General features: G+C 37.5%; 2 protein-coding genes and 1 non-coding gene across 3 annotated transcripts; 2 read left to right on the top strand and 1 right to left on the bottom strand.

Moving 5' to 3' along the window:
• The first annotated feature begins 1,305 nt into the window (after positions 1–1,305).
• LOC147545492 (5'-adenylylsulfate reductase-like 5) lies at positions 1,306–4,717 on the top strand. The gene is made up of 4 exons (XM_086637001.1): positions 1,306–1,709; positions 3,468–3,649; positions 3,741–3,865; positions 3,989–4,717. Exons 1-4 carry the CDS (start codon positions 1,524–1,526, stop codon positions 4,414–4,416), a joined length of 921 nt encoding a protein of 306 aa, XP_086493127.1. The 5' UTR covers positions 1,306–1,523; the 3' UTR covers positions 4,417–4,717.
• A 1,229-nt stretch (positions 4,718–5,946) lies between these two features.
• Positions 5,947–6,092, bottom strand: LOC147545493 (small nucleolar RNA snoR138). Its single transcript, XR_015224446.1, has one exon. It is a non-coding gene; the product is annotated as a small nucleolar RNA snoR138 (small nucleolar RNA).
• Positions 6,093–8,611: 2,519 nt separating this feature from the next.
• On the top strand, positions 8,612–10,729 carry LOC147545494 (uncharacterized). The gene is made up of 4 exons (XM_086636991.1): positions 8,612–8,893; positions 9,042–9,184; positions 9,819–9,923; positions 10,024–10,729. The coding sequence occupies exons 1-4, from the start codon at positions 8,858–8,860 to the stop codon at positions 10,463–10,465; spliced, it is 726 nt and encodes a 241-aa protein (XP_086493117.1). The 5' UTR covers positions 8,612–8,857; the 3' UTR covers positions 10,466–10,729.
• The last annotated feature ends 169 nt before the right edge of the window (positions 10,730–10,898 follow it).

Here is a 10,898-nt window from a genome sequence, read left to right on the forward strand (position 1 = left end):
TATTTTCATCTCTATAGGAAAATGAGTCATTAAGTCAGAATTTTGTCAAAGATTTTATCATTGTAGTACTTCTCATCTCTATATTTGTCTTCTTCGTGACCGCCACCGCAGAGAACCACCACTAGCGACCACGAAGTGAGAAAATGAACATAAAAGAGGGAGATGAGCAAGATACAAAGAAATAGAGATGACGTTACTCGGTGGTGAAGAAGATGACCGTGCGAGATAAAAAAGAAAAAAATGACGAACATGCGAGGAAATGAAATTTTATTGTAAGGTTTTCGTGATAGAACATTTCTAGCGCAATAAAGTCGATGGCGATTGATTGTAAACTCCAAAATCCTAGAGGTCTCAGTTTCGATTTCCGTAAGAGGTGGAATCCATGGTTATTGAATTTGGGTTATTAAAGGTATAAATAATAAGTTCGTCGGACTTTAGACCTCTTTAAAATGTTGGTGGCCTTTAAGCCTCTTTCATTCATAGTTTAATTTAAGCGATTATCGTGTTTATCGCATCTTGATGATGTATCACTGTTATCTAATGATCAACGTAAATCGTAGTCCATATTCAAAAAAAATAAAGTCAATGGAGTTAAACTACAATGACTAATTTTTGGGGAAAAAATAATAATACCTTTCATGGTCGCAGCACCACTTATTTCTATTGACACTTACGAAAGAAAAGTCGTTATTGGCACTTGACAACTAGACTTTTAAAGTGTTTGTTAGAGTGTCCCATTGGAGATGCTCTCAGGGGGCGGAAAAACTTCTCGTTCCGTGTCACCCCACTACCACTTATGTTATTCACATCGACAAAGATCGATGACAAACCTTTATCATCACGACCCTTCGAATTGTCATTTCCAGATCTTCTTTCTCCCCCCTCCCACCACTTCTTCTCCCCTTTATCTTTCCAGTAGCACTAGTACCTCCACTGTCTCTCCTCCTTCCTACTTAATCTCTCCCGTTCTTTATTTTGGCGAAGGCAGAGAGAGAATATGGCGATAGTGGTGATCGGAGTTGGTGTTGGATTTTAGGCCTCTTTCATTCTTGGTTTACATTAGACGGTTATCGTGCTTATTACATCTTCATGATGTATTAACGTCTTGTAACGACTAACGTAGATCGTAGACGAATTCTCAAAAGAAAAAGAAAAAAAAAAAACAATTTGCCAACGAACCCCGGTGAAATGGAGAAGAAGGGGTGGTTCATGTATGACTCGGAAGAAGTAATCTTTTTTCCACCCAATATTTTGTATTCCCTAATTCTTTTTTGTTTCCGAAAAGCAGATGCCTCTTCCACCCATACCTAAGCCGGTTCGGATGGATGCACAGAGAGAGAGAGAAAGTGTGTGAATTTGTGCGTCCATTACATTCGTGTGTGAGAGCGTGGAGAAAAAATAAAGAAAAAGGAAAGTGAGTGGGTCTTTCTTTTTTTTTCTCCCCCTTCTTCGTCTTCTTATTCCTCTCTCTCTCTATCTCTATCTACTTTCTCTCTCTTGTTTTGGTTTACATCTCTTCTTCAATGGCGGCTTCTCTCTCTTCCTCTCGTCTATTTCTCTACATATCTTTCTTCGTCTGTTCTCTCAGATTCGTCTCATCAGCAGATTCATCATCATCTCTTCTTTGTCCTCTTCAATTTCATGTCTTCACCAACAAGCTCCTAAATCGATGCCCTATCTCATCCTTCTCTCCGTCTTCAACAATCGAGGTACAGTTTCTGAAATTATTATTTTATTGTGATTTTCTATCTCGATCTAATTTGATTTGGTGACTTTTGATTTATGTGAAATGCGTTCTGATCTTGAAATTTGGGTTAGCGATTAAAACGATTTAGGGGTTCGTTAAATTTTCATTCGTTAGGGTTTCTTGTCTGTTTCTTTTGTTCTTTTATGTTCTCGCGATTTGAGTTTCATGGATAATGGATTTCTTTTGCGCTTTTATTTTTTCCTGTTAGTAAATTAGGGGTTTCGATTTCTTCTTGTGAAATTAATAGGTTTTGAAATAGAGATCCACCTGTATCATTTAATAATTAACATTAGAATTTAGAGGGCAAATTTATATGTTTGGTGTAGGTTCCATTTTCTGTTTTCCCCAATTTTAAAGTGTCAATGCAATTAATAGTTTGGAAATCCTTTCACTTATTCGAAAGTAAGGAGTTCAGTTGCCTAATTAAGCTCAGTAGAAAGTTAATTGTTTTATATCAAGTTGGTGTTCAAACAAATTCAGTAAAATGCTTATTCACATCCACCCTTATTCTATTGGGGTTCAAAAGCCGTTGAATGCTTATTGCTCGTCTGTACCTTAACTAATTATTGTAACTAATCGCACGATGCCAATGTGTTAGCCCTTTAGGTCTTATTGAACACCCTGTATCTTTTCCTAACAGATTAAAATAGCTAGACCAGGAGCTATATAGTTGGGGTGAGGACTGTTTCCCGACTCATGTACGTTTGAGTCCTTACAGCCGAGTTACCCTCGAAGTAGAAAATGTTGAGAGTTTTGTCTGTCAAGGTAAAGAACTAGGTTGACTTGGAAAAGGGGTGCTGATTGTAGAATGATATGGTTAACAAATAATTAGAGGTGTAAAGTGTTATCTGGTCTCATATTCCCCATTCCTCACTCCAGTAACGAGATATCCCAATTTTCATCATCCAATGGTTTTAAGATTCAAGATTCTTCCTTCCTATATCCCCAACAAAACAGTGGTCCATACTGGATGGAGGATCAATAACATTTGTGGACATTGTCATAAGATGGTCTGTAAAATTTTACTGCTAAGACGGGGTCGTCATTGCTTCAGGGTATGTTTGATTATGTGGGTCCGCTTGTCTGGCTTTAGGAGGGTTTTGATAGGAAGATTTGTAATACGACCCTTTGGTATGCCATTTACGAAGAATTCCAAATTCAACTTAGGAATGTCACTTGGGCTCAATCCAGGGTCTGAATCTCTTGGTTTTCACTGGGCGAGACCGCTACTTCATTTCTAACTAGTTCCCATACGAAAACACTTAAAACTGCGAATTTGGGATGATATTCTTTGACTATAAAGTCATTTACGAATCACCTCTCATATACCCCTTATAACCCATCATACCAAACATATCAGTAGATTAGTTGCAGGGTTTATTGTCATAGTTATTTTTGCGCCAGCAGTCACCATCATTAATTTTTTCTTGCCTCACTTGTTCAACCAGAGTACCAGACCCACTCTTTCTCTAAAATCCTGGACTTCTGCAATACTTTTATGGCATTGATTTTCCAAAGGCGCTTGGTGGTGCCCCAAAACAGCCATAAGTTTCTTACGTTTTCAACATGTTAATGCTTGCTTACAATTTCACAGACAAGCAATTGCCTGTATATGTATAGAATCACTAGTTAACTACCATCTACTTTGTAGTTTAGCTAAACAGTGTCATCTTTAGTACTTGAGTTGACTTTTGACATGTTATATATTTGTCTTTGATAGGTAGATGGAGAATCCCTTGACATAGCTCTGAGATCTGGTCATAGAAATATGTACACTGCTGTACTCTTCTATGCTTCTTGGTGTCCATTTTCTAGTGGTGCACGATCTAAATTTGATGCAATGAGTTCCATGTTCCCTCAAATCAAACATTTGGCAGTGGAACAATCTTCAGCCATGCCAAGGTAGAGTTATTGACTTCGGTTTTACGAACTTATCTTTATGGGTCGACTTTATTATGTATCTCTGTTAACTTGCTTCTTATGTGTTTTGCAGTGTATTTTCAAGGTATGGGATCCATAGCTTACCCTCAATATTGTTGGTTAACCAAACAACAAAAGTTCGATATTATGGCCCAAAAGATATCAACTCACTCATACGCTTCTACAAGAGGGTTACAGGTATGTGTGATATTTACTTTTTTTTTTTTTGATGAAAGTGTGTGATATTTACTTGATAAATAGATCATCAATTCCTTGCAAAACTACATGTAGTGAATTTTTTTCTAAATATTTCCATATCAGGACTGGAGAATATCGACTATATTGCTGACGATCAATCAAGGAGTCTGGGAAGTAGCGAGAAAATTTCGCTGTTTAGTGGGTCTTCTCCAAAGGAGGTGCTGAAAAAGGAACCCTACCTAGTATACTCCATGTTATTCCTATGTTTAAGAGCATCTTTATACTTCTTCCCGGGAATTTTATCGCATCTAAAAGCTTTCTGGATTTCTTACATTCCACATCCAAATTTGGCCATATTTGGAGAGACGAGCCAACTTTTGGAGCGTGTTCTCCACGTTATCGATGTGAAGAGGGTTTGGAGCAAAATTAGACTGTTGAAGACGGGAAACATCCGAAAAGGAGCTAAAAGCGCTCAAGTTTGGGCATCATCTCTTGCTTCAGCTTCTTTGGGCGAGTCATCTTCGGCTAGGCCATCCACTTTAGATTCATGATTCTTGTTATACTCTGCTACAAATGGAACGAGCTACAAATGGAGTTGGTCAAGTTTGATTCAGTGGAAGACTTCTGTTGTGATATTGATAGGTAGCAACTTTACCTTTCTTCTAAAATTTACTCTTCTTACACCTCTCTTTCTTTCTTTTTTTCACTGTCTCTTGTATTTTATTATCAATGGTGATTGATAACTTGAGCTGACATACTTTTTTTTCCTGAGTTCTAAAGGAGGGTAGAAAAATATCATATGTAAATTTCAGACATCTATATTTTGTATATTAAATTTAACATTTGGAGGAACTATCTTGTGAGGGACAAAAATCTCTGTTGTCCTTCCCCGTCCTTCCACGTGTCAATTTTTCTTCGTGTTTTGGGTATGTTCTATGATTCTTTTTCCTCGTTAGGTATTTTGATTCGAATTAATGTAGTTATTGCAGGATTTCGAAATAGGATGAAGCAAATTGAATTGTGAAAAGAACAGGATCTTCATCGATAATTAACTATGAAGAAAATTGTTGTAGACTCCGCTAAATTGAAAAAATGTTGACAAACTGGAGACCAAACTGAGTGTAGCTCTCCTGGCAAAGTAGACCAAACTGAATAAGAGCAGCAGTCCCCGGTAACCCAAATTGAATAAGAGCCAATAGTCCTAGCACTCTCCAGTAGACAAACTGGAGAGGCTGACGTCTCCGTGGGATCAGACTTAGCCTGAAAATTGCTTGTATTGGTCAACGGCTGACAAGGCCGAGGTCATATCTAGGTCGCCAATCATTATGTCAATTGCCACCTCAGTTGAGGTCTTGGTCGGATCAGCTTTGGGATTATTTTCGAGTCTTAGTCATAGTATCGATGGCCGCCTAGGCTAGGGTTTTTGGTTGGATCAACTTTGTGATCACTGCCTAGGTTGCAGTCTTGGTTGGATCATTTTCACATCTCATGGCTGAGTAGGGGTCTTGGTTGGATCAACAATGGAATCGTTTTCAAGGCCCACGAATCATCGATCAACAGCTACCTCGGGAGAGGTCTTGGTCAGGTCAAATTTGGGAATAATTTTCAGGTCTCACGGAACCAATAATCTCCTAGGCTGAGCCACTGGGTGGATCAACTTTGGGATCATTTTGTTCCTACCAGTGGCCATCTTGGTATCATTTTGCAAGTCTGGCTCTTATCAACCGTCAATGTGGAGGCACACAAAAAGGAGCCAATGGGGTAGAGAATCCATTTTGAAAGACATTTATGTGTAGACCGATATTAGGTTATCTCATCGGTCTAACTTTCATTTTTCGGGCTAACTAACATTTTTCGCTGTCCAGTTCCAGTAAAAGATGCCCAAGATATTGATGTTACAAAATATCAAAATATGAAATGTTAGGTTATCTCATCGTCCAGAACCATACAACCAACCAATGCTTATCTATCCAAGAGGTCATTTTTAGTATTCAAATTTCCAATATCTAGGGTTCAAGTAAAATATATATGAAAATATGAAATGTTTGAATCTTTCTAGGAAAGGAACAGATGATAAACATAGTTGTTCATTTCCCCAATCTAATTCAAGAGGAAACGTAAAAGTGTGGATTGAATACACAATTACCCTCTATTTTAATTGTTATATGCCCCTGTCTGAACCAAAGATGATCTGTTTTTATCCATCTCAGGTTATTCGAGAGGCAAAACTTATTAATTATTCAAAAACCCTACATCTAAAACATGAAACAAAATGAAAACCCTAATTTACAAACGCAATAGATTATCAGATATAACAAGAATATATCAGGCTAATTGAAGGACAATAGATTGAAATTTGTATCTAAAAGTCCAAATCAAAAAGCACTGGAAGATCAATTTCATTACAAAATGGATCTATCAATCTTTGCCTCCTAACTAAGCCACATGAAATTTGTTTGGAAAATGAATCCAAATATCATTCGGCTACTCTTAAAGAGGCAGTTACTGCTAATGTATCATGAAATTGAAAAAACAACAAGAGAGAAAGAATGTCGTATTAGGGTTTGGTTGAGAGATGGTTGTATTCCTCGATGGGATAATCATTCGTCTCTCTTCCTGTATATATAGTGACTTGAAATTAGGGTTGTGAAAGACAACTGAGGAGTTCATCACTTCTTTATAGTCAGTCTGTTTGATGAAGAAAGACACAGTTACCCCTTTGGTTTAGAAACCCTTCCGGTAGAGGCAAGCCGGCCTTGAGCAGGCACGAGGCAGGCAACACCCAGTCCGAACCAATGGGCATAAGTGACGGGCTAGGCTAGGTTAGGCAAGTCGGACACAGTCGCACGGTCGCCACGACTTTATGTCTTTATCCTGACTGAGTTTACACATATAACCCAACTACCATATAGATGAAGAGGCCAACTTCGCGAGTTGGAGCCAACAACCTTGCTTAGGCACGTGGTAGACAACTCAGACGACCCTTGTTCGAGTGCAACCTGCATAAGAGACGGCCTATGTTAAGCCTGTCTAGTAAAATATTTTTGTCACCATTACATGAGGCTGAGTTTGACCAATGTACCCGTCTAACTTAGAGACCACAGCAGTGGGAGATCGATTGAGGTTGGTTTGACGGAAATGGAGTGCCAATTTGAATAAAACAATTATAATAACAAAAAAAAAACTTATATGTGCAAACTAGTCATAATGTTTTGACGTTCTTTAACGTTGATGAGACGAAGTTGGATGGTAATGCTAACCGCCGGTATGTAGGAGATAACTGCGATTTTTTTTTTGTTATGTCGAAGATTGATGCAAAATGCATACTATAACAATATCAAATTAGATTCGACAATCTTCAACAAAAAAGAAAAAGAAAAATAATCGGATTCGTAGTTCCAACAGTTATGCCATAATATTTATTGTGTGTTTACTTAGGATGCAGGGTGTTGTTAAAAGTGCCCCACTTTTTTTTTTTTGCTATGATCGGTCTACCAACCTCTCCGGTTTGGGTCAATCAACTTTGACCAGCGCATTTTATATGTATTATGAGGTATTTTTTGTTCTGATAGAATTTTTATTCTCTCAGACATGCCTTCCAGACTAGTCAGAGTGAACGTGGCTCGCTCTATTGCTATTTACAAATTACTCCAAATAGACTGAAAGTCAATCCAAAAACCTTGCACTCCATTCCAAAATCAACAACATCTTGACACTGACGATAGCAACACACTTGGATGTCAAAAATGATTGTGTGAGGGGAGCGGCTAAAAACACTTGAAAAAATTGTTGTAAGCACCCGAATGATGCGTAGGATACTCCTATATGTTGTGCTTATATTATTTGATATATTCGAAATATTAAGTTACACTTTCTTAAATTTTATATGTGAAAAATAAAATTCCAAAAGAATTCATGGAGTTGTTTTTGGGTTTTAAGGCAATATATTTCACTATTTAGGGTACAAGTTCAACTCCTAAAGTAAAATTGTAAAGTTGCCCCTTATCCCCTTTCAAGAAAACTCGACTTTTCTTTTTTCATATGTTGGACAACATTTATGACTTATATCCATTCATCAAATACATTACTTTTCAGTTGGTAGAGGAATTTGTCTTCTATTACGAAAATCATATTCATTTTTTTACCTTTTGAAATGTACACCCTTTCGAGCTTCTTAGAATCATGTATCTATAACTAAACCACTAATTCTTTATTTAGGTTGTGTTTGATAGGCCTTTATTTTCACATAGATTATTTACTCAAGATGATAACAAAAGTACTGAGGTTTTAAACCATCTTACGGAGTTGTATTCTTTGTCTCCCCCGACCCATTGGTGAAAGATTAATGAGGAAGGGCCGGTATACCAGAAGTATTAATAATCCCTTCAGTCTTATCGATTGTCAGTCGATATTTGTTTTTTTTTTTTTTGCTTTGACACTTCATCCAAGTCCTGCAAAATATCAAAATTTTAATACTATAAAGCAAAGACTCAAACAAGCGTAGGAGATAGACAAGACCTTGACATGAATCTTTGGTACATAATCAAGAGGCTCCTCCAACTCCAAGCCACAAACTCTTACAATTCCTCACCTTTAGAGAAGAGAGTGATTCCTCTACAATAGCAGAAGCCCAGCCCCATTACATCAGTAATACTGTGTTAGAGGCGCCTCATTCCCTCCCAAAATTTCCCTCAATGGGGAGGCGGCGGCATTAACACTTTTTAGGAAGCGCCAAAGAACCGAACCGAACCGAACTAAAATGTGTCGTCCCTTCCTTCCTTCTCAAGTATATGACACACCAAAAACCGACACAAAAAATAGTCCTGGAATCAAAAGAGGATCAGAATCTATAAATTCTGAAAGCATCTCCTAAAATTGTTCCCCTTTCTCTCTCTCTCTATTAAATCCCTAATCCCCGGTTCAGGACCGAGCGTTAACAAGCTCATCCTCCTCTTATTCTCTCTCTCTTACTTTCCCCTCTCCATCATCTTAATGGACACCAAGCTACCGATTTTGACTTCACAAATGGTAAACACAATCTCTTCTTCATCTTCATGATTTTATGTTGGTTCTTTTGATTTAGGTTAAAAAAAAATTGAAACTTGTTGTTTGATTTAGGTTAAAATGGTTAGTCGATTCAATGGGATCTTATTTGAATTGAATCTTGTTGTTCTAGGAGAAATTATCATCATCTGGTGAGAACTGTTCGAGTTCATTTGGTGCGGTGATTGCTGAATCTGAAGGATTATGTTCGATCTGTTTGGAGAAGATAAAGCTCCAAGAAACTGCCCTAGTTAAAGGTTGCGAGCATGCTTACTGGTTTGTCCTTAACCTAACCCTAAAAACATCATCTCTATATTTAAAAATTTCTTTTGTTATTTTCTGTGTTTTTTCTTTTAGTACTTCATTGTTTTTTCAATGTTAATTATGGTGGAAATACTAAGAATGATAGATCTAGATAGAAATTTTAACACCCCTTAGTAGTCCTTCTCATAAATACTTCACAGAAAGGAAGAATTTCCTTCACTCAAAATGGATTGGTTTGACTGTTAGGTATTAGGGTTTTCGTTAGGTTTTCAATTTGTGTTGTGTTCGATTACGATTTTTTGTTGTTTCTGATTCATAGAATTTGAGTTAAATGAAGGAATTGAGTTTAATCAGTTACCCTCTCTATCTGTTCTTTTTAATCAGTTGCCCTCTTTCTACCCTTGTTATCATTTTGGATGCATTAGTATAATGTGGCAAAAACTTCTTCGCTGTTATATTCCGTGTTTTTTTTTTTCTGATTTATGAATCAGACTAAGTTTATGCTACTCCGTAAACTAGCCTAGTAGATTTTAATTTTACGAACTATGCACATTTGATTTGATGAACTACATAGTTCAAAGTTTCTTAGTCGATTTGTAGGCAGTACTAATTTGTTAGTTGTATTTTGTCGTTGTTTAACAAATAGCGTGACTTGCATCCTGAGGTGGGCTACATACAAAGAGAACCCTTCTTGTCCTCAGTGTAAGCAGTCGTTCGAGTTTCTTCTTCTTCACCGCTCTCTGGATGGCAGGTACTGAAACGACGTGTCCATTTTGTTTTTCATTTCTCGAGACTACAAATTTGTTCTAACCATCCAACTAAACGAGTTTCTTTATACTTATTTTTTTCAGAATTCATGATTATATGTTTGAGGAGAGTATATGCCTTCTTCTTAGAGCAAAGTGGTTCGAGCCTTTGATCGTAGATCCACAAGAAGAAGATGCATTTGATCAACATGAATACATTCGACAATACCAGATTGAGTATGAGGAAGAAGATGATTCTGAATTCTTGGATGGGTTTAGTAGCTCATCAAGTATTCGTATCGGTAACAGGATGTGGGGAGATAATGGGTTCGTGAGAGGAGGGCGTAAGGAAGCAAGACCTGTGAATCGAAAGAAGTTCTCCGACCATGACGCAGGACCATCCCATGGTTCTAAGAAGAAAGAAATTGTTCCGAGCACAACTGGGCGGAGAGCAAAGAGGGCACTGAAGCGGGAAGCTGCAGATAGAGCTGCTGTGATTGCTACATCGAAAAACCAACAGAACTCGCCGACATTGGTGGATAACTAACAATCTTCTCCCAGAGGAATCAATCACAGGAAATGCGGACCTTGCATATATATTTCGATAGAACCTCATTTGTACAGAATTCTCTTCTCTCCCCTCTCCTCTCTCTTCTTTTACTTTTTCTGAAATAATGGTGACATTGTAGTATGGGCCAGTCAGAACTAAGGCTCCTGTTTTAACTTAAAATCTTCAGTAGGTTTTCCAAATTCAGATAAATGGATATCTGATTGGTTTTAACATGTATCAATTAATATACTTGTTTGGGTACATTTGTTTCATCTGGTTCCATTTTCTGCTTATATCTTGAGATCTTGATTTCTTCCAATTGTTACATTCCTGAAAGGAGAAGAAAATCCTTCGCCCCTCCTGTCATTTTTACTCGAGTGTCAATATGTAATAAGAGTTGAGCTCTAAAAATCAGCGCCTAGCAGGCGAC

The sequence above is a fragment of the Eschscholzia californica genome, unplaced genomic scaffold (genome assembly GCF_041429995.1).
Source record: "Eschscholzia californica isolate CP2 unplaced genomic scaffold, dmEscCali1.0.p SCAF_4, whole genome shotgun sequence".
Lineage (NCBI taxonomy): Eukaryota > Viridiplantae > Streptophyta > Magnoliopsida > Ranunculales > Papaveraceae > Eschscholzia > Eschscholzia californica.